The following is a 22240-nucleotide window of genomic DNA, read 5'->3' as shown; positions in this document are numbered from 1 at the left end:
GCTAGGGTTTCTTCCCCAGGAGGAGCGTCAGGGTCGCGAGAAGTGGCGGCGGGCGGCGGCGCCGTCGAGGAGCACACCGGCGGCCTTCGTGGCACCGGGAGGGGAATCGCCAGATCCCCCACGCGGAAGGACGCACTTCCCCGGTGCGCAGGGATCTGTGAAGCAGGCTGAGGCTCCAACAGAGGCAACCCCCGGGATGGCAGCGGCGGAAAGTCCTGCTCCCCCAGGAGCGGCGGCGGCGGCGCAGCGCCGCGGAGAGCAGGAGCAGGATGAGGCGGCGATGGGACCGTCGCCCCCGAAACGGTCCAAGCAGGGTCGAAGAAACTTCCCAGGCAGACTGCAGCAGGCGAGGCGGCCACTGCGTCCTCGTCGTCACACTCCAGATCTGAGGAGCCAGCCCGCGCGGGCGAGGGCGGAGAGCGCAGCGCGTCCGCCAAGGGGGAGAACCTACTCCCCGTCGGCGAGCAGCAGACGGCAACGTCCAGGCGCCCCCCATGGGCGCGGGACTTGCAGCGGCGGCGGCGGAGAGGCGCGGCGACGTCCCAGTCGCCTGCCTCGTCGCCCGAGCAGAGGCGCTGTGTTAGGCACATCCTGTCCTCAGCTAGCGTTAGTCCCCGAATGCATGTATGTTAGGCCTTCAGCTGAACCAGCAGCAATTCCCAGGCGTATACCTACGGGTATGACATTTATGCGTCTTGATCCAAAGAGAATATCATATAGACTCCCTGTTGATGCATACTCGTACATCAACATTGGAACATCCATCTCTAAGCAACAGCCTAGGAGCCTAGCAATGTTCTTGTGCCTCATTTCAGATTGTATTATGACCTCACCAGTGAATTCTGCCTTCATTTCCTTGTCAACCTTGATGGATCTTTTTATAGCGACTGGTTGTTTGTTCTCGAGTGTCCCAAAATAAACCTTGCCGAAGTGTCCTTCTCCAATGATACGATTGTAGTTATTTGTTATTTGTTTCATTTGTTTCCTTCTATAGATCCTTATATTCTTTACACTTTTTAGTACTGGTCCACCATTTTGCTCATAGAATCTCTTTAGTTTCAGGAGTTGACGAGCCATAACCATGAGGACAAGTACAACAATCAAGGCAGCAAAACCTACAAAAGAGTAGAGAAGTGGGAGATTTTAGATGAAATATGTTTGAAAGCGTATACAATTATCAAACATAGCGTTTCCTAATTAGACAATACGGAGTAGAATAATGAACTTGACATGCTATACCCAAACGATGATAGGTGAAGCCGACCGGATACCTAGCCACTGGTGGTTACGCTGGCGCTGGGCTACCTGTCGAAACCCCTGGCCGGATCGCGGTTCTCCTGCTTGGGTATGGACGACAATGCCTTGGAGGCAAGGTTTCTTTTTCTCGGTTAACAATTTTTACCTTAGGGCACCGGAACTAACGGTTACCGTGAAATCTCGGTAATTTACTGATCGAATTTATTTAAAAAAATTGAATTGAATTTTTTTGAACCTTAAAACAAATAAGATAACTATCCGTATGCAAGGATTTGGATTTCGTTTTCAGAAATTTACCGGCCCTGACCGAGATGGACGAAATTCGCCCATTTCGGTATTTCTCGGTCAAATCTCGGACGAAAATAGAGAAACAAAATTTGAATCTGCCAAGGGAATTCGATCAAATTTGGTCCAAAATTTGAATTTCTTTGAAGTTTTTGACAAATGGTTGACTTTTTAGAAAAATTCAGAAAAAATCCTCAAAATTCAGTAGATTTCGTCTCGGAAATTACTTTACCGGTCCTGACCGAAATGGGCGAAATTCGGACGAAATTCGAATTTTCCGGACGAAATCCAAATCCTTGTCCGTATGTCAATAGAGTTGTTTCTAGGCAGAGCGGTTAGGCACCAGGTCAGGGGTTCTAATCCCAACGTGCTATATTTTTGCTATTTAGCCATACAACAGAGCGGGCTACCTCGAGCGACTTACCAACATGCTATATTTTCGCTATTTAGCCGTACAATAGATCGGGCTACCTCGACCGACTTACCAACACAGTAGACCAATCTTTGTGTTTAAAGTTTCGTTTCGTATGCTACTAAATCTTGTTTTTCTGAAGTATAAATTCAAATGTGACCAATTTTTTTTGGCCAGCAGCGTTGTTTCTCCGAGGGTAGCGAGATTTCCGGTTTTCGGCGAGATTTCGGAAATCTCAGCCGAGAAAAAAACCCTTTCGAAATCCAAGTCGGAGGACGGCTCATGCTTTTCCGAGTTTCCCTTCGAGGCGTGGCTTTCAATGTGATTGGTGATCCTTAGCCCGCCGGCCACGAACTCAACGGTTGGGAGCAGGGGAAGTAGATCTGACGAAGAGCTTGCCGCCAACTTTTGGACGGAAATCAGATTCCCTATGCCCGCGTCTCGTTTTTGGGAGAGATCGCCATCAGAGTTGTCCTCGCCCTTCGAAGGTACATGTTCATGTTCTGTTCGTGGTCGCAGGGAATTGAATGCGGAGCTGCCGGGCGGTAGGATCACGGTAACAAGGCCGACATTGTCAGGCTTGGATGGACGGCACAACTCCGTGTCGCCAGTTCATGCGTCTACACGGCGGACTCGCAACGTCGTAGCTCGTCCACGTCGCCGACAGGGCTGAGGATTTCCAGACCACCAAGTGTGGGGAAGTGGCGTGGACCACTGGCGAGGAGGAGAATCACACCGCCGCCGGTCTTCGGAGACTTTCTCGCGGTGGCCACGACGAGTTGGCAGGGCGCACCGACGACAACTACCTCCGAGACGCGGTCGTCCGAGCCGTTGGAGAGCTCGGGATCAGTGGCGGTTCAGATCCCTTCTGATGGCACGGGTGGGCCCCAGCTACATGAATTATATCCGGAGCGTCCATCGCGCTGGGAGCATCTGGCTTGTCGGTTCAGATGCCTGCGGATGCGTTCGTACCCTAGCAGTTCCTCATCTACAGTCGTCGATACTCCCATCGCTCAAATCAACTCTTGCTCGTCTCTTCGTTCGCTGGCATGCCCGTCTCCGTCGAGCCCGACTACGTCTATGTCTACCTCTTCTTCAACGGCACCGTCAAGTGTTGCGGGTATGGTGGTGTTGCGGCCGATTTCTCACTGCTCTAACTGGCGGCGTGGGGGCCTGCTGGTGTGCTCAAATAACGTGGCGGTCCTAGGCTTACTTTGCGTCAAGATGAAGATCTGTTTGATGCTTTCCCACTTTGATCTGGCTAGAGTGTCGAGTTTCAGAAGGCTTTGCCTCAGCGAACTTCATTGGACGTCTCATGTCTAGAGATTGCTAGATCGGATGAGATTAGATCATGCGCTCCCGTGTTTTTTCCAACTGTTTGGTTTTAAGAGAGAGTGTTGCGAAACTCTGCTATCTCTTACCATCATAAGACATGTGTTTTACGTCTGAAGTCAAAGGGTAGAGAATTTCATGAAAGCCGAGATCTAAGGTATATTAATGGAGGTGGTTCGAGTCTTTGTGGCAATAAGAACTTTGATGGGTGATTAGAGTCTCGTAGCAACGGTACGCAAGTGGGGGTGACAACAAGTGAGAAGTTCACGTATTACCTTTCTGCCCTTAATTGGTGTGTCTGGTAGTGGCATTGTTGAATGCATTGTTTTGAGAGTGTGAATTTTTTTAGGCCAAAAGGTTTTCATTCATCACATAAAACATATTCGTGATTACAATCAAAGGCAATAGCCTTTACAATCTGATATGTGTACAAACAACTCCAGTCAGCACCTACACCCATACGAGGTCTCACATAGGAAGCAATCTCATGGGCTACAGAATTCTGATTCCTTTTGGCTAAAACACAATTCCAACCAGGTAGGAGAACATATCTAGTGATACCACACCTTATTTGATACCATGATACCACTCTTCAAAATTTAAATTGTAAGTGTCAAAAAATTCGGAACCAAAATTTGGGTGTTCACAAGATGTGTGTTTACAAACCTTGTAATTTTCATAACCAAATTCGAAATATTCTTAGAGAAACTAAAAATAGAAATCCAGCATGAATAGTGCCACATAAAGACAAAAACACAAAATGACACTATTCACACAACATTTGTCTTTTTTGTTTCTCCGTGTGTATTTAAATTTGGATTTGAAAATTCTAGACAATGTAAACACATATCTTGCGAGCAGCCACAAATTTATTTTAAACTTTTTTATCAGTTACAAATTTGAATTTTGTGAAGTGGTATCATGGTATCATGTGAGTTGTGGTATCACTAGATATTTTCCCAACCAGGTAGGACCGAAGCAAGCTGTTTAAAATCTTAGAAGCATCGCTTTTTAGAATTTAAAGTTCAGGTGTTTTTGGGGGTGCAAAGCTGCTACAAGGTAGATCGATGTATCAGAACTGTACTATTTTTTTGTGTTGTGTGCATCTGTATTGTTATTAAGAAACTGCATTATTGCAGAGGCTGTGTATAATTGATATCTACGATATTAATGTTCCCTTTGTAAAAAGAAAACTAAAGACCAAACAGTACTCAGTGACTGCCATGCACAAGTGGGAACTACTATCCAAAAATGGCATATGAGTTTCAGTTTGTGGGACGACCAAAACAACTCCATCTTAGCAGGGGGGTGGAGGTGGGGTGGGTGGGTGGAAGGCAAAGATTAATGGCATAATGAAAAATTTACATGCAGTTGTTCTTGCGTAACAGGAATTGGACAGCTGACAGGCTCATGAGAAGGGGGCTGCCATGCAACCGAACTTGTAGCCTTTGTGGTAAAACCCCTGAAACAGCTGCTGACCTGGTCTTGGGTGTTTCTATTCTATAAGACTACTCACAATAGGAGTATCATAGCTAGTATCATGCACTACATACATGAAAAAAGCTGATGTGTCACATTAACTAATGATGAAAGAGATGATAGTGGTATCATAGGTATTACCGTATCATCGCACGTAGAACTAGAAAAATTAATGTCAAACAAATCTTGTACACACTTTAGTATTGAGATTCTACAAATCATTAAATACGTGTAACATGTGATACCACTACATGATACTATGCATTGTGAAGATAGTATCGTATACTAGTATCATATGCATGACACTACTATATGATACTTCCCATTGTGACTAGTCTAAGAAGGTATGGCGTCTATTGCAACTGATAACACCACCTCGGAAATTGGAGCTCCCATTTATCTTCGGTTAGGGCGTGGCGGGGAAATATATACTCGGCTGTTCTTAATGCAATCTCCAACATGGACGAGCAAATAGAACACAAAAGGTGATCTATTTGGTCCGTTTAGATGGCTGTCCGGATGTGGGAGGAGAGGTTGGACTCTGTTTGCCCGTTTGGGTCGCGCCCTCCACCCAACGCGGCCACCCATACAATTTCGCATTTTGCAAACTAAGAACACAAATAGTTTTTATAAATAGAAAAATACACATAACGCTTCAAAATTTACTACAGAAATAGTTCGTCCAATAATTAAGTAACATAGCATGTGCATTACATGAAACGTTGAATGATACAAAATGGGCTACGCAAGGTTTTCTTCATTGTTCTCGACATTGTTACCAACATGTGTTCACATGTGCTTAACCAAATCAGCTTGCAGCTGATTGTGAACTGTTTGATCGCGAATTTCGTGACACACATATAGAGGATATCCTTGAACGTTGTCGGACCACCCTAAGGTTGAACCAATTCTCCTTGGCCTTCCCAATCATTGTCAAAACAGGGAATCATCCCGCTCTTGCTCAACAATCATGTTGTGCATGATCACACAAGCGGTTATCACCTCCCACATGGTTTGGACCTCCATACTTAAGCAGGGCGCCGGTCAATAATCCATCGAGTTTGGAGGACACCAAATGCCCGCTTGATATCTTTCCTAGCCGCTTCTTGCTTTTTAGCAAACCCTAACTATTCATCGCCGTTGGGACACCGGATTGTCTTCACAAGCATAGCCCAAGGTGGATAGATGCCATTAGTATCCCTTGTTGTACTGGTGGCACTGATCTCAGGAGACTCGCCATGTGCAAGCCTATCAAACACCAAGGTTGATATCATTATGGGAGCTATTCATCCCAAAAAAAATGAGTGCCAATTTCATAGGCATGACAATGCATCCCTCAGAATGTTCCTTGTAGTGCCCAGTACATACAATCTGTGCTGCCAAACATTTCAGGGAACCCCTTGGAAACGTTGATTGACAATAGACGGGTTATGTCTGATGCAAATGGTTGTCTTAAGTATTCTACACCGAACACAGTAACCACTGCTCTGCAGAACCTATACATTGATTCCAGGAAGCTGGACTCGCTCATCCGCACATACTCATTTCCCAGATCACCGAAAACGCCATATGCGAACATCCTAATTGTTGCTCTGCATTTCTGGTAAGAAGACAAGATCACGTTGCCAATTACATCCTATTTACAGACGAAATAGTTGTCATAGACCTTCAATCCGTCCATGAGTCGTTCGAACAATGATCTTGACATCTGGAACAATTCAAACATAGCCGGTGTGTATATTGCCTTGGTGCGGTGGAAGTAATCACCAAACAGCAGCTCGCCGTCTTCTCTTTTCTGATCCAACACACCGGCACGTCCCTTTACCGAGCGACGGTACATGGGAATATGCGCGACATTGTGCCCATGAATGAGCAACGTGGCGGGCGGCGTTCGTCAGCAAGTCGTCGTCAGACTCCTCGTCGGAGGACGTATAAATGACGTTCTTAAAGAAGAACTCATCTCCGATGTCCACCATGATCTGTAGACAAAATGGCGGCAAGTTTAAGTTTAGATAAACTGGTCTGCCCATTTCTCCGAACATCCTGCAGGCGGAGGAAGCCACGGCGGACCAACACAATATGTGGGCAAAGCTCTCCGCAGCCAACGATGCGACCACGCAGCAGGGGCAGGAATCACACCTCTGAAGGACTTGTGAATCCCCGCGAACGAAATCAACGGCGACCACAGCTGCTGCTGCTCCGAGGGCAGCGACCTCGGTTGCTGCTGCTCCAACGGTGGCAAAACCACCTCTCCAGCCGCCGGGCGATGTCACGGCGTTGGCAGCCGTCGTCGGGTACGGTGGCAAATCGGTGCTCGAGGGGCAGCGGCGGGGCAGAGGGGAGGATTTGGAAAAGATGGTCCAGTTGGGAGACTGACCCAGAGGAGGACAAGAGAGGACGTGAGCCTCGTCCGCGTGGAGTCCATGGCCATGCAAAGGAGGCCCAGATTTTGGGCCGGCTTTGGGTCATGACGGACTTCGCGGTGGACAATTTTTTTGCTTGCGTCTCCGTGTTGGGCCGCCGCGACGTACTCGTACCTCGTTGGAGATGGCCTAATGTCCATTACACTGTTTGGCATCTCTGGAAGTAAAGTGGGGGAATGATTTTGGGAAAATTAGATCTGTATCATTAAAAGATCCAGACTTTAGAAAAATATCACCGTAAGAAGAAAAATACCAGCCAAAGCTTACTCCTTTATTGATTTGTAGCATCACCGTGAACTCCACGTGAAATGAGCGAAAAACAAATGAATCAGGGGAGAGTATTAGGGGGTTAAGGGAAAATATAAGAGTTCTGTCCAATGCAATAGCCACTAAAGACAATTTGTTGAAAAGAAATTGGAGTGGTGATCCACTTTGTCAATTTTGCTCTACAAATGAATCTATTTTGCATCTTTTCATTTCTTGTCCTGCAGCTACTTATGTTTGAAGCCTGGTGGGGATGGTTGTGGGTGCCTCCACCCGACCTGGATCTTTTGCACTGGTGGATGCCACAATTTTCCCATGCGAGCCGCAATGTCCAGATCGCCGGTATGGCAGCAATTTGCTGGGGGATTTGAAAAACGCGTAACAGTTCATGCTTTGAAAGAAAAATCCTGAAAAATCCTGTTAACCTTATTTTTCTTGCAACTTCCTTTATGAAATACTGGGCAGGTACACACTCGGATGCTGAGGCTGCACAACTCCAGCAAGGAGCAGATGCTCTTATCAATCTGGCCATGGGTGCTGGGAGAGGGAATGGCGGTGGGAATACAGCGGTGACTGGCCCCCCAGCAGTTGATCGAGCAAGGTGGCGATGCAATGAAGACTGATGCTCAAGACAATGCTGGTGCTGATGATAATATGCATACCTGAAATCTTCTGTATGTTCCTCCAGTTACGCTGTGAGAAAAACCTTGAGTGTTGTAGTGCTTTTGATCCTAGGGAGTTGCTCCCTGTGTGCTGTTAGTTCTTGGGTGACTTGTGAAGTTGCGATGGTGGTTTCAGTAGTTGAGCAAAACTGTTTTTTAGCTGGTTTGGTCATGGATCGTTGCTGTCGTGCATGTAAATATTAAACCATGACAATGTATTTTTGTTATCTCGTGATAATGAAAATTCGATCCCTGTGGGGATTGCTTAAAAAAAATAAGAGTTCTGTCCACAAAGGCAAGAAAAATTCATAGTATTAGGGGAGATTGCCCGTATGAAACTTCAACAGCATCCATCCCCTCTCAAATCTATAGAATCCCCAAAAATAACTTTACACCAAGAAAACAAGAGGGAGCGAGAGAAGAGAGGGTGGAGGGACCGAGTGAGGGCACACCATGAGGAGAGACCGGGGAAGCGCGCCGCCGGAAGGTACGCCGCCGGCGCAGGTGGTCCTCGCGCTCCCCTCCTCGCTCTTCTACCTGAGTTGTGCGTGGATGAGGTGGACTGAGAGCTAACGGTTTAAGTCAATTTGGCCCAGCTGATGAGGGGCTAAGAGCTGATCTGGTTTCAGTCAATTTGGCCCAGCTCAAGTGGACTTCACGGTGATGGTTGAAATCAGTAAGGGCGTGTTTAGTTGCCTCATTGAAATCCTGGCTCACTGCACCAGCGAGATGTGCTTACCTGCACGTGGCGAACGGATCATGAGCCATGAAATACGGGTCGTTTGGTAGGCTGGGTTGCATCGTTAGACACTCAAATGCCATTTCGTTTAGTTGCTATGTATTAGCCTGCAAATCTGAGCAGATACAACTCACATATGTTTGGTTGGTCTGTATTAGTGTGGGTAGTATTGTGTCGTACGTACTAATCCTCTAATAACATCTACTTTAGCAGTTAACAAAGACAAAATCAGCCCAAACTACTCATCAACTCCAGGTCCTGACATGCGACGAGGCCGGCGATGGTGAGGCTGAGCGCGGCCGCCACGGGCTGGCGTGGGGCGGAGAGGACGCGGTCGGGCGCGAGGTCGACGAGGAGCCGGCGAGGGCGCGGCCGAGCACGAGGCCGACGAGTGGCCAGCAAGGGCGCGGCCGGGCACGACATGGTGCGGCGCCTCCGAGACCGAGCGCGCGGCCGGGCGCAGGGCAGGCGAGGCTGAGTGCGGCCTCCACGGGCCGACGCAGGGCGACGAAGACACGGATGGGTGCGAGGTCGGTGAGGGGCCGACGACGGCACACTCGGGCATGGCCGTGGGCATACAGAGAGCCAACATACACATAGCGCGACACGGCGATGAGGGCGCGGCCTGTCCTAAAGGTGTTTTGAGAACCGTGCGGTGCAACAAGGCGGCTCGGCTCAGGCATCCAAACAGATCGGAAATTGCAACCAAGGGGCATGCAGCCTACCAAACGCGCCCTAAGAGAGCAAGGTTTCAGTGGTATTTTTCTAAAGTCCAATCTTTTAGTGGTATTTTTCTGAAATCTGGATCTTTTAATGGTACAGATATAATTTTTGATGGCAAAGAGCAAAACACGATGTCGATTGCTGCTAATGCTAACTGAATAGTTTTTCCAAGTTTTAACTAACTTGCAACTGAAAAATATCAGTTACAATCCACCTGGTACTTATAGGACCCACACAAATTTGATGGTCTTAGAGTTGAATTATCTTTAAAATAACTCTTGTTTGAATGAGAATGATAATGAGCAAAACCGTGAAAATTGGTGTGCAAAGTCAGTGCTTACCGACAACCACCTTTGCTGCCAGAGGGAAAATTTCTGCGCAATGACCCTTTTTGCCATCGCCTTTCATTCCAGGTTTACATGGACAGTCGTAGCCTTCCAGCCTGTTGCTGCAGATCCCGTCAGGCGAGCAATTATATGAATCAGGGAGGGCGCACTCATCGATGTCTAGGAAGAATGCAATGAGGGAATTCGTTACGTTTAATGAAGGATAAATTCAAGTAAATATACCTGTGTGTATTCTGAAAAAATAAATATACCTGTGCATCCACCACGACCAGCGATGTAAGGGTTGCCATCGTAATGCTGTAAGCACTTGCAGACATAGGCGCCTCCGGATGTGTTAGCACAGGTGCTGTTGCCGCTTACGCAGGCGTAGCCCGGAGGTGGCTCCTGTCCTTCCGCTGGACACGAGCCAAGGTTTCTGACGGCGAAATCCAGGACGATGGGTACGCCCCTGGGGTATAGCGCCCCAAGGCCGTTCAAGTCAAGCGTAGAGAAGTTGTACCAGGATTTGTCCACCAACATGCCGTAGAAGCACGGAGTGGTTTCCCACAGAAAATTCTGCCGGGGCATGAACGAGACTCCAAACCTGGAAAAGGGGTCCGTTTTCTTGGGCAAGTCGGCCAGACAGCATCCCAACCCTGAGCACGTACCGTTGGTCGCGTACTCCAGGTTCCCCATGAGGTTGGAAAGGCAGGACGGCATGTAGGCCTTCGTCTCATTCTCCGCCTCCCCGAGGTAACTCACCATGTAAGACTCGACGTTGGAGCCGACACCGATAAGGACATTGCGCGTCGCCGACAGGAGGAACGGGCCCTCGTCCCCGAGCCTTGTGTATTGTAACTTGGCGGTGAAATGCGTAGAATTTGTGCTGCAGTCGGAGCTGACAACTCTGTATACCCGCGCCTCGTTGTCCGCGACTGATATGTCCATGAGCTCTACCCACTCGTACGAATCGGCCGAAACAGTTCCGGCGACGTTGAACCTGTGCTTCCCGATGCTCATCAGGTGTAATGGTCCGCTGACGTTGTACCTAAGAAAGGCGCGGGGGGGATGGTATGAAGAGGGGCAGTATACCTCGAATCCAGGAAGGAAGCACCCAGACCCGGGCTTCCCCATGCCGAAGGGGAAGGGGATGCTCATCTCGCCGCACTTGTCCTGGCAGCCCGGATGTGCTATCGGCTGCAGCTGCGCTTCCAGTCCCCGTTGTTCAGCAATCGCGGGCAAGATCAACTGAGCCGCTGGTGCCGCTACTGCAAGGAGCAGCAGCGGCATCAGCAGCTGGGAGGGTATTTTCATGGTGTGCAGATACTTCTGTTTTGCTAACTCGCTCTCTGCACTGGTTAATCACTCCGGCACAAGGTACGTGCAACGATACGTGGTAATCTCTAACTATCAGGAGTTAGCTAGTTTGTTCAGATCTCCGAGTCTTGGGTTTTCTTATGCCCACTAGCAGGTCAGCTTGTGTAGGTCACCAGCAGACACGCCACATTGTGTTCTACTCCGTAAAAAGGACATGTAGAGTACATTACTACTGCCAATAATTGACCCCGATAACAGCAGAAAAAGGTCCGTGGTGACTATGCATATTACAATACTGTATTTATACTTCTTTAGTGGAGAGAGGGACGGCACACCCACATGATTCTTTTCTCTCGCATTGGCAGCAACCGCCAACTGGCCGGCGAAGTCGTCGGCATATGATTGAAACAATGGTTCCTACCATTATACACACGAATAAATTAGTATTAATGTGAGTCTAGCGCAAAATTTAAAATGGCTGTTGTCTATCTTTGAACACTTGTCTAGGATGCGAATTAATTTTAATAAGAGTGACCTGGTGCCTATTAATGTGCCACTAGAAGAGGTTAATGTGTTAGCTCAAGTTTTTGGATGCAAAGTTAGTGAGTTCCCTTTGAAGTATTTAGGTGTGCCGTTGCATTTTGGAAAATTTCGTAAACAAGATTTACAACCCTTGATTGATAGCATTATTAAACGTATTGCTGGGTGGAGAGGGAGGCTTTTGAGTCATGCTAGCAGACTGGTGCTAATTAATCAGTTCTTGCATAGCAAGCATACATATTTATCTTTTATCGGTTCTTAGTTTCCAAAATGGGCAGTGACAACTATTAACTCACAGATGGCCCATTGATTATCGGATAACTACGAAGGACACCATAAATATCACTTAGCACATTGGGACCTGGTTAGTATGAAACGAGAATTTGGAGGGATGGGGATTGCAAATATTAGAGATCTTAATGTTTCCTTGCTATCCTCTTGGGTGAAAAGATTTAATTTAGATGGTCATAAGTTGTGGAAGGAGATTATCCAATACAAGTATAGAACACAACATCCGAACTTATTTGCTTGTAAAGAGTTGAATTCCTCTCCTTTTTGGAAAGGGGTTTCGTGGACGTTCACAACAGCGAAGTTTGGCTACCAGTGGTTGGTTGGTAATGGTCAAAATATTAAGTTTTGGGAGGACCAATGGTTTGGGAGCACTAGTTTGGCTATACACTTTTGGGAGCTTTACATTGTCTCTAATGAGCAGACGAAAACCATTAATAAGATTTGGGAAGGGGGGAGAGTTGAGGTTATCCTCTAGGAGATATTTTGATGACAAGTTATTGCTACAGTGGGAAGAACTAAAAGCAATCTTCCAGCAGCTGGCGGATGAGCCTGACCAGATGGTTTGGGAACTAAATTTTATAGGAGTTTACTCCTCACAGTCCTTGTATGCAGTGGTGAATTTTAGGGGAGTAAAACAGGTTTTTATCCCCACTATTTGGAAGCTAAATATACCCCCCTAGGGTCCAGGTTTTCCTTTGGTTAGTTTCACATAATAAAATTCTTACTAGGGACAATTTTGCCAAAAGACAGACGGTACATGATGCCCGATGTCTATTTTGTAGTGAACCTGAAAGCATGTGCCATCTATTCTTTGAATGTGATGTGGCTAGAAATGTTTGGTCTTACATTTCTAGTTTGGTTAAAAGAGATGTGGGAGGAAATTACGAGAAGGTTGCTAGACTTTGGATTAGCAATGAGAAAAATGGTGCACTGAATACTATTACATCTGCAGTCATTTGGAATCTGTGGAAGATGAGAAATGAATTACATTTTAGACGTCTAACGTGGCCTGGTTTTCAGGTGATTTGGAAGAGGATGGCCAGACTTCTCAGTAGATGGATGCCGCTGTGCAAGGAAAAATGGCGGCCGACGATTGGAAGCTAGTGCGAGGAGTTGGAGAAGAAGACATTGGAGGTGCCCCGGATCGGCTGACACTAAAGAAGAGAAAGATTGCGATGAAGATGGTCGGACCTGGGACTCCGGAGGCGCGTGGAGAAATCAGAGTGAAGCTATGAGATAAAAAAGAAGAAGCAAGCATGAGTTTTGACTGCCTTAGAAGCAAGCATGAGTTTTGGCTGCTGCAGAGAAGATTGGAGAGGGAACTCCGCCAGGATCACCGTTGCAGAGAAGATTGGAGGGGGAAGATTGCAGAGAAGTTTTGGCAAGCATGAGTTTTGACTGCCTTAGAAGCAAGCATGAGTTTTGGTCGCCGGCGGTGGTGCGAGCGGTACCACCGGCCACGCAGCGGCCGGAGCCTCCGGGCTAGGTACCGCCCGGGGTACCGGTTATAGCCCGAGTGGCTCAGGACTTGTCCAGGGTGGTTGGAGCCCCGGCGGTACCTTGGCCGGTACCCCGGTCGGAGGCTCCGGCCTCCCCTCCCGGCCCGCGCGCTCCAGGCCCCTCTCGGCCACGTGGCTCGCTCCGGTTGGCCGCGCCGCTCGCCTAGGAGCGGTAGTACCGGCCCAACCTGGCCGGTACTACCGGCCACCTCTCTCCAACGACAGGATCGGCGGGATCTCCACCACCGACTACTTATAGTCTTCTTCTCCAAATGGCTCAGCTGCTCACTTCTTCCCCAAAAAGCAAAACACCATTGTTGAGCCACCAAGAACACCAAATCCATCGGATCTCCTCCCTCAACCACCCAAATCCCTTGTGCTTTGGAGAATCGAAGGAGAAGACCCCGATCTACATCTTCACCGAAGCAATTTGCATTTCCCCTCATTTTGTTGAGGGCCCCCTTGCTAGTGTTCCTCTTTGGATCCCTAGTTGATTTGTGTTGATGAGTTGTTGTTGATTGTTGTGTTGTAACAGATTTGGGAGCCTCCAATTCGGTTGTGGATGTGTGCCCCAAGAACCTTGTAAAGGCCCGGTTTCCGCCTCGAGGAAATCCCTTAGTGGAAGTGGGCTAGGCGTTCGTGGCGTTGCTCACAGGAGATCTGAGTGAAGCCTTCGTGGCTGTTGGTTTGGCTTTCGTAGCAACCACACTCCTCCAAACGTAGACGTACCTTCTTGCAAAGGAAGGGAACTACGGGAATCATCTCCGTGTCATCGCGTGCTCCACTCTCGGTTACCTCTATCCTATTCTATCTCTTATATTGTGTAGCTATATCTTGTGTAGTTGTTTACCTTGTCATATAGGTAAATTCACTTAGTTGCATATCTAGAGAATTTACCTTTGTATCAAGCCTAAATTGAAAAAGAACTAAAAATTGGGTAGCACCTATTCACCCCCCCTCTAGGTGCGGCATACGATCCTTTCAGTGGCCCCACCTTCTCTCCCCATCCCCCTCTATAAAAAGAGGCATCGCCTCTCCCTCATTTATTCCCTTGGCTTTTGCCTCTCTCTCTCTCTCTCTCTCTCTCTCTCTCTCTCTCTCTCTCTCTCTCTCTCTCTCTCTCTCTCTCTCTCTCTCTCTCTCTCTCTCTCTCTCTCTCTCTCTCTCTCTCTCTCTCTCTTCTCTCTCTCTCTCTCTCTCTCTCTCTCTCTCTCTCTCTCTCTCTCTCTCTCTCTCTCTCTCTCTCTCTCTCTCTCTCTCTCTCTCTCTCTCTCTCTCTCTCTCTCTCTCTCTCTCTCTCTCTCTCTCTCTCTCTCTCTCTCTCTCTCTCTCTCTCTCTCTCTCTCTCTCTCTCTCTCTCTCTCTCTCTCTCTCTCTCTCTCTCTCTCTCTCTCTCTCTCTCTCTCTCTCTCTCTCTCTCTCTCTCTCTCTCTCTCTCTCTCTCTCTCTCTCTCTCTCTCTCTCTTCACGTGGGTGTTCCTGAGTTAGGAACATGCATACGGCGAGATCTCTACACCATACACACATCGTCGTGCTGCTAGAAACATATGTCCGGATCTTTTTCTTCCACTACTTTGTTGGACCGAAGCCTGGGGCCGTCTATACGTCGTACGTGTGTAGAACTGCGGAGGTGCGACACTTGGAGCACTTCAACATTTGTACTTCTACTCGATTCTGAGATCGGCGTCGCTATACATCTTGACCAACAACTTTCGTTGCGAACGTAAAAGTTTTGGTCTCCAAGGGTATGAACACCAAATCCCTTCGTTACTTTGCATCTCCATAAAATTGATCTTGGCTGTGTTATTCTATCGTAGGATTTTTTTGTTTTCTTCAACAGAACCCTACCGTTGCTCATGTGAGTGTTTATTTAAGGTACATGTGGAGATGCATTTTAAACATATTAACAAATGATAAAATATATATATATATATAAATGTCTCGTGTATACATGTTAAATGCTCACAAGGTTGTTTCAGCAAAACCAATATGTTTTGTGCCATGTGTAAAAAGATAACTTTTTGGTACTAAAATAGTGCATTTCTTGAGGTCTTTTTTACATGTCGATTTTATGTGAAACTTTACGTGCACACATAGAACATATCCCTATACATGAAAAAAATCTTTAATATTTTTTTTACTTTTTAAAATAAGTTTTACACATAATACACCCGGGATCAATTTTGGTTTTTCGCCACCTTTCACTCTTCCAAAATACATAGAGCATGTGTTAGAGTAAAAAGGGTGCAAAACTTCGTACGTGTCGGCAGTGCAAAGCCAGCAGAGTCTCGGCCGCACGAGCCCAAGCACACGCTCATGACGCGTCGTCCACCAGGCCTTTGCCCAACACGTGCCTCCACAGCAGGGACGACGAGATGGGCCGGCGGACGTCCGCGTCGGCGCACACGTGCCGCGCCTCTCGAGCGCCGCCCCTCGCACGCTATAAAACTGCGACGCTTACCTTATCCACCCTCACCATCAAAAGCACGAGCAGTTGCATTGCATAGACTACTCATACGTACGAACTCCACTCCAGTCAGTCCCAGTTAGTTTCAGGAAGCAATGGCGTCCGGTCAGGAGAAGGGGAGGTCGGAGCTGGACAGCCTGGCCCGCGAGGGGCAGACCGTCGTCCCCGGCGGCACCGGCGGGAAGAGCTACGAGGCGCAGGAGAAACTCGCCGAAGGTTCGTACATGGACATAGCACTCGCGCAACATATGTGTCGCCAAGTATTTTAGCTTCGGATCATTGTTGTAACACGCATGTATTTGTGCAGGGCGCAGCCGCGGCGGGCAGACTCGGAAGGAGCAGATCGGGGAGGAAGGATACAGCGAGATGGGGCGCAAGGGCGGCCTGAGCACCAACGACGAGTCCGGCGGCGAGCGCGCCGCCAAGGAGGGCATCGACATCGACGAGTCCAAGTACAAGACCAAGCCTCCGATGTTTTAGTACCTAGTAGGTAGTAGCAAGCAAGCTGACCGCTGATGTCTCTTCGTAGTTGGCTGTTAGCTGATGTCTTCTGGTTGTGTCTGCTACTGAATAATGTCGGTCAGTTCCTGAAGTGGAGCACGCATGTAGCCGATCATACTTAGTGTGTATCATGTGTGCATTTTCGGTGTCCCTGTTCTGTCGTGCCTAGTAAACTCCTGTGTGCATTTTAGGTGTCCATGTTCTGTCGTGCCTAGTAAGTACTCCTGTCAGCTTGCTACTCATCTGTAATGTAGTGCGTCGGTGCTTAATCAATCTGAATCTCTTCCATGCAGGTGTTCCATGTTCGAACTGTCTCTTCTGGCCATACTTGAAGTCTGAATGCACAGTTGCACACGCCACTCAACGTTCGCAGTAGCAAGCCGTATGCTCTGCTCTGTGAGACTAGTAGTTAGCGGGAACATATCAGACCCCTAGACCCGTAGTCGCCCTCTTGAGAAAACAGGTTTATTGTCTCAAACCACTTGTTGAAGCAGCAGAGAAATGTAGGTTGTGTTGGAAAAATAATTTGGTAGCTCGCCCGGTAATCTGCAAGCACTGGAAATCCTTCTTTTGAACATGGCCGAGCGGCGGACTCAGATTGGTTCGAGCCCCTCTCCCTGCCGAACTGCAACCGGGTCGCCTCAAGCAGCTCACCAACCCAACGTCAGGCACACTGCCGAAGCGGCAATCGCTGCCAGTGCCACGCCGGCGGCAACGCGCCATCCGCACTCCGTAATCACGGTCCACTTGTCAATCCTCCGGAGAAGGTACGAAGCCTCGAGCTCCCCGTCCGAACACGCAGCCATAGCTATGATCCTGACTTTCTAGGAGCTTGTGGCAAGCTGTGCGTTCAGGATGATCAGATTTGAGAGCTCGCTTTGTATCCTTTTCCTCCGAGGGTCTTGATGCGTAATGCTCTTACTTAGGAACTAGGATTGCCAGCATTCTTAACCCTATCACCAAGCTCTTGTTTCTCATTTTCAGTTTTTCTTAGTCCGATCCATGTTACTTGATGCTAAAATGGGTATCACAACTAAAATGTATAAAATATGTCTAGATACGTCTAGTAATATGAATCGGAGTGAGTATGTTGTTTTTTCTCCAATGAGTTGTACTTAAATAATGCTTCTTTGGCAATAATTGATAACTCTCATGTCATTTAGCAAAGAGATATCAACATGTACTGTTTCAACTGACGTGTGATCTCTAGTACAGTACGATTTATGTTTCAAAATCATCAGTTGAATCACTGAGAAGCTCTACTATATATGTATATACTTTCTTTTTGTTAGTTTAGTTAGAAAAGTGTCTTTAGCTTTTAGGTACCCGTGCTTCTGCTGTTTAAAAATATTCGAAAATCATACATATTTGTTTTAAGGAAATCTGGAAATAAATCTGGACTTAGTAAATGACTTAACCTACAAGCGTGTAAAACTTTAGTATGAAATTCTTTATATTGTAGGCTACATAAAAAAACAAAATCTGTTGAAATTTGGAGATTTAAATATGCATTTCTAGATCCACACGTTTGTTATTTTGATTAAGAGTGGTAAAAGGTACCGTAAAACAAGCTAGGAGGGAGAAGTTCCACATACAGAAAAAATCATTCAAAATCAGATTTGAATTTCAAACAGGGAGCACATATATATACATTAAAAGTGTTTCTCTACTTCAGATAAGGGATAGTGGTATGTAACTTAATTTCTTAACAAATCAAAACCAGTAAATTTCATCACTGAAACGTTACACAGCCAGATGAAATACACATAATGATAACAACAGGTAGCACTGCTCTTAATCTTCCGGTGCTTCATTATTCCCAAGCCTTAAGCAAAACAATATCATCCGGCCCAGGACTAGTATCTGCCTCGTAGTTTCTCGCTTGTCCATGTTGTACAACCTGTCCAACAATTTCGAGGATGTGATGTTCTACTTGTTTCATATCTGGGCGTTCTTCCGGATTAACTTTTACACATTCCACGGCAACTCCACTGACCATTTCCAAAAGTTTAATATCCATCTCGCTTGTGATATCTCATGATCGATAAATTTCCTTGCACTTTTGTCTAGACACGCTTCAACAAAGTTTGCAACATAGCCCCTCTTGTTAGAGTACGTTGCAGGCCTCCTCATGATGAGCTCTATCGGAACAACTCCAAAGCTGTAGACATCACTCTTCTGTGTAAGTAACCCCTCATCCATATATATTGGATCTATGTAACTCATGTCCCCTACGACATGTTCTGTCTTCTCGGCCTTTCCTCCTGCAAGCAGTCTTGAGGTACCAAAGTCTGAAACTTTGGGGCAGAAATTTTCATCAAGAAGAATATTGACAGATTTAACATCACCATGACGAATTGTACTCTGCCCCGTTGAATGCATGTATGTTGGGCCTTCAGCTGAACCAGCAGCAATACCCAGGCGTATATCTACTGGCATGACATCCATGCGTCTCAATCCAAAGAGAACATCATATAGACTCCCTCCTGATGCATACTCGTACACCAGCATTGGAACATCTACCTGTAAGCAACAACCTAGGAGCCTTGCAATGTTCTTGTGCCTCATTTCAGATTGTAGTATAACCTCATCAGTGAATTCCGCCTTCATTTCCTTGTCAACTTTAGTTGATCCTTTTTATAGCCACTGGTTGTTTGTTTTCGAGAGTCCCCATATAAACCTTTAGGAGTTGACGGGCCAGAACCATGAGGACAAGTACAACAATTAAAGCAGCAAAACCTGCAAAATAGTCGACAAGTGAGAGCTTTAGTTAAACCATGTTTAACATTTTATATAATAATCAAACATAGCATTTCATTGAATTACAAATATATTAAAAAGAACGTAACATGCTATCATTTTTTGTACATACATGTAGATATACATCAACTAGTAGTAAAACAAATTGCACTGATGATACATCAACTGAATTTGAAACATCATGATGACTTCATACAATTAAATCAAACAAAAACACTAAAAGTGCGCAAAGTTGTTAATGTCAATTCCGAAGTAGGATGTCAACAAAGATGTGAAAAATGCAGAGATCGACATTCATAAGGCGATGCCAACACAAAACAATCCACCATATCTAATATCGAGAGGAATAATAGAAGCCACTACTCTAGTTTCTTAAAACACAACACAATTATGGTTCGTCTTGCATTCTCCCTCCACGCAGCACAACTCCCTTATTTTCCACGCACTCACTTAAAAATATGGTTTTAACATCGAGAACACCCCCTCTCTTCCTATTTATCCTCTTCTATCCCCCATACTCCCACCACATCACACCATCTACCTTTATCCCCTACGAGCAAAAGATATCCATCTCCGATGAGCACTCGCTGGCCAGATTCTGCTGTTGCCTACATCCGACGAGCTCCTCTACCCGTCGGGCATGGACAAGGATGGCACACTTCACATCTAGGCATTATCCATGAGGAGGAGGAGGAGCAGTGGAGCATCTAACACACCGCATGTGCCTTCCTAGATGCAGGCTACGACAGCCGTTACAACCCCGAATGTACTCTCTCGAGACGGTGGTGCATGACCGCGGGTTTTGATGGTCCGTTTCATCAACCGCCTCGACACCCATATGTTCTATGGGCGTGGATACCACTGTGGCCACCAGATTGTGGTGTTCACCCATGTGAACTTCTTCACCAACTGATAACGCGTGAAGCACACGTCCGTTGGGAACCCCAAGAGGAAGGTGTGATGCGTACAGCAGCAAGTTTTCCCTCAGTAAGAAACCAAGGTTATCGAACCAGTAGGAGATGAAGGCCACGTGAAGGTTGTTGGTGAAGGAGTGTAGTGCGGCGCAACACCAGGGATTCCGGCGCCAACGTGGAACCTGCACAACACAATCAAAATACTTTGCCCCAACTTAACAATGAGGTTGTCAATCTCACCGGCTTGCTGTAAACAAAGGATTAAACGTATGGTGTGGAGAATGATATTTGTTTGCAAAGAACAACAGAGAACAATGATTGCGATAGGTTGTATTTCAGATGTAAAAGAATGGACCGGGGTCCACAGTTCACTAGTGGCGTCTCTTCAATAAGATAAATAGCATGTTGGGTGAACAAATTACAGTTGGGCAATTGACAAATAGAGAGGGCATAACAATACACATACATATCATGATGACTACTATGAGATTTACTTAGGGCATTACGACAAAGAACATAGACCGCTATCCAGCATGCATCTATGCCTAAAAAGTCCACCTTCGGGTTAGCATCCGCACCCCTTCCGATATTAAGTTGCAAACAATGGACAATTACATTAAGTACCGTGCGTAATGTAATCAATACAAATATCCTTAGACAAATCATTGATGTTTTATCCCTAGTGGCAACAACACATCCACAACCTTAGAACTTTCATCGCATCGTCCCGCATTCAATGGAGGCATGAACCCACTATCGAGCATAAATACTCCATCTTGGAGTCACAAGTATCAACTTGGCCTGAGCCTCTACTAGCAACGGAGAGCATGCAAGAACATAAATAACACATATATGATAGATCGATAATCAACTTGACATAGTATTCCATATTCATCGGATCCCAACAAACACAACATGTAGCATTACAAATAGATGATCTTGATCATGATAGGCAGCTCACAAGATCTAAACATGATAGCACAAGTGGAGAAGACAACCATCTAGCTACTGCTATGGACCCATAGTCCAAGGATGAACTACTCACGCATCAGTCCGGAGGCGGGCATGATGATGTAGAGCCCTCCGGTGATGATTCCCCTCTCCGCCAGGGTGCCGGAGGCGATCTTCAGAACCCCCCGAGATGGGGTTGACGGCAACAGCGTCTCTGGAACTTTTCTCGTATCGTGGCTCTCGGTACTAGGGTTTTCGCGACGGAAGGAATAAATAGGCGAATGGGCAGAGTCGGTAGGCGCCCGAGGGGCCTACCCCATATGGCGGCGCGGCCAGGGGTGGGGCCGCGCCACCCTATGGTGTGGCCGCCTCGCGTCCCCTCTTCGTCTCCTCTTCGGTGTTCTGGAAGGATCCGTGGAAAATAAGACTGTGGGCTTTTGTTTCGTCCAATTCTGAGAATATTTCCTGTGTAGGATTTCTGAAACCAAAAACAACAGAAAACGAGAACCGGCGCTTCGGCATCTTGTTAATAGGTTAGTACTGGAAAATGCATCAAAATGATGTAAAGTGTATATAAAACATGTGAGTATTGTCATAAAACTAGCATGGAACATAAGAAATTATAGATACGTTTGAGACGTATCAAGCATCCCCAAGCTTAGTTCCTACTCGCCCTCGAGTAGGTAAACGATAACAAGGATAATTTCTGAAGTGACATGCTACTATCATAATCTTGATCAATAATATTGTAAAGCATATGAGATGAATGAAGTTATTCGAAGCAATGGTCTATAGTTTGTTAACAAATAGATAATGACTAAACAACTGAATCATATAGCAAAGACTTTTCATGAATAGTACTTTCAAGACAAGCATCAAAAAGTCTTGCATAAGAGTTAACTCATAAAGCAATAGATTCTTAATAGAAGGTTTTGAAGCAACACAAAGGATGATTAAAGTTTCAGCAATTGCTTTCAACTTGTAACATGTATATCTCATGGATAGTTGTCAACATAAAGTAATATAACAAGTGCAATAAGTAAACATGTAAGAATCAATACACACAGTTGACACAAGTGTTTGCTTCTAAGATAGAAA

At 46.5% G+C, this 22240-nt stretch overlaps 2 protein-coding genes and 1 pseudogene across 2 annotated transcripts; 1 reads left to right on the top strand and 2 right to left on the bottom strand.

The window, feature by feature from the left end:
- Nucleotides 1-597: 597 nt before the first annotated feature.
- LOC124647817 (wall-associated receptor kinase 3-like) lies at nucleotides 598-11216 on the bottom strand. Its single transcript, XM_047187685.1, has 3 exons — nucleotides 10175-11216; nucleotides 9918-10082; nucleotides 598-1115 (listed from the first exon to the last, which is right to left on the bottom strand). Exons 1-3 carry the CDS (start codon nucleotides 11214-11216, stop codon nucleotides 598-600), a joined length of 1725 nt encoding a protein of 574 aa, XP_047043641.1.
- Nucleotides 11217-16039: 4823 nt separating this feature from the next.
- On the top strand, nucleotides 16040-16822 carry LOC124646562 (em protein CS41). The gene is made up of 2 exons (XM_047186666.1): nucleotides 16040-16232; nucleotides 16324-16822. Exons 1-2 carry the CDS (start codon nucleotides 16112-16114, stop codon nucleotides 16494-16496), a joined length of 294 nt encoding a protein of 97 aa, XP_047042622.1. The 5' UTR covers nucleotides 16040-16111; the 3' UTR covers nucleotides 16497-16822.
- Nucleotides 16823-18485: 1663 nt separating this feature from the next.
- LOC124647816 lies at nucleotides 18486-19224 on the bottom strand (annotated as a pseudogene).
- Between the last annotated feature and the right edge of the window lie 3016 nt (nucleotides 19225-22240).

This window comes from Lolium rigidum, chromosome 4 (assembly GCF_022539505.1).
Source record: "Lolium rigidum isolate FL_2022 chromosome 4, APGP_CSIRO_Lrig_0.1, whole genome shotgun sequence".
Taxonomy (NCBI): Eukaryota; Viridiplantae; Streptophyta; class Magnoliopsida; order Poales; family Poaceae; genus Lolium; species Lolium rigidum.
The sequence above is the reverse complement of the archived record's forward strand: the minus strand, read 5'-3'. Positions and strand labels throughout refer to the sequence as shown.

Bases quoted from the DNA above. Each gene is read 5' to 3' on its own strand.
- LOC124646562 (XM_047186666.1), top strand. From the start codon at position 16,112: ATGGCGTCCGGTCAGGAGAAGGGGAGGTCGGAGCTGGACAGCCTGGCC. The intron at 16,233-16,323 runs GTTCGTACATGG...GTATTTGTGCAG, and splicing joins GCAGGAGAAACTCGCCGAAG to GGCGCAGCCGCGGCGGGCAG.
- LOC124647817 (XM_047187685.1), bottom strand. From the start codon at position 11,216: ATGAAAATACCCTCCCAGCTGCTGATGCCGCTGCTGCTCCTTGCAGTA. The intron at 10,083-10,174 runs GTATATTTATTT...CATTCTTCCTAG, and splicing joins TGGTCGTGGTGGATGCACAG to ACATCGATGAGTGCGCCCTC. The intron at 1,116-9,917 runs GTAAGCACTGAC...ACTCTTTTGTAG, and splicing joins GGCAGCAAAGGTGGTTGTCG to GTTTTGCTGCCTTGATTGTT.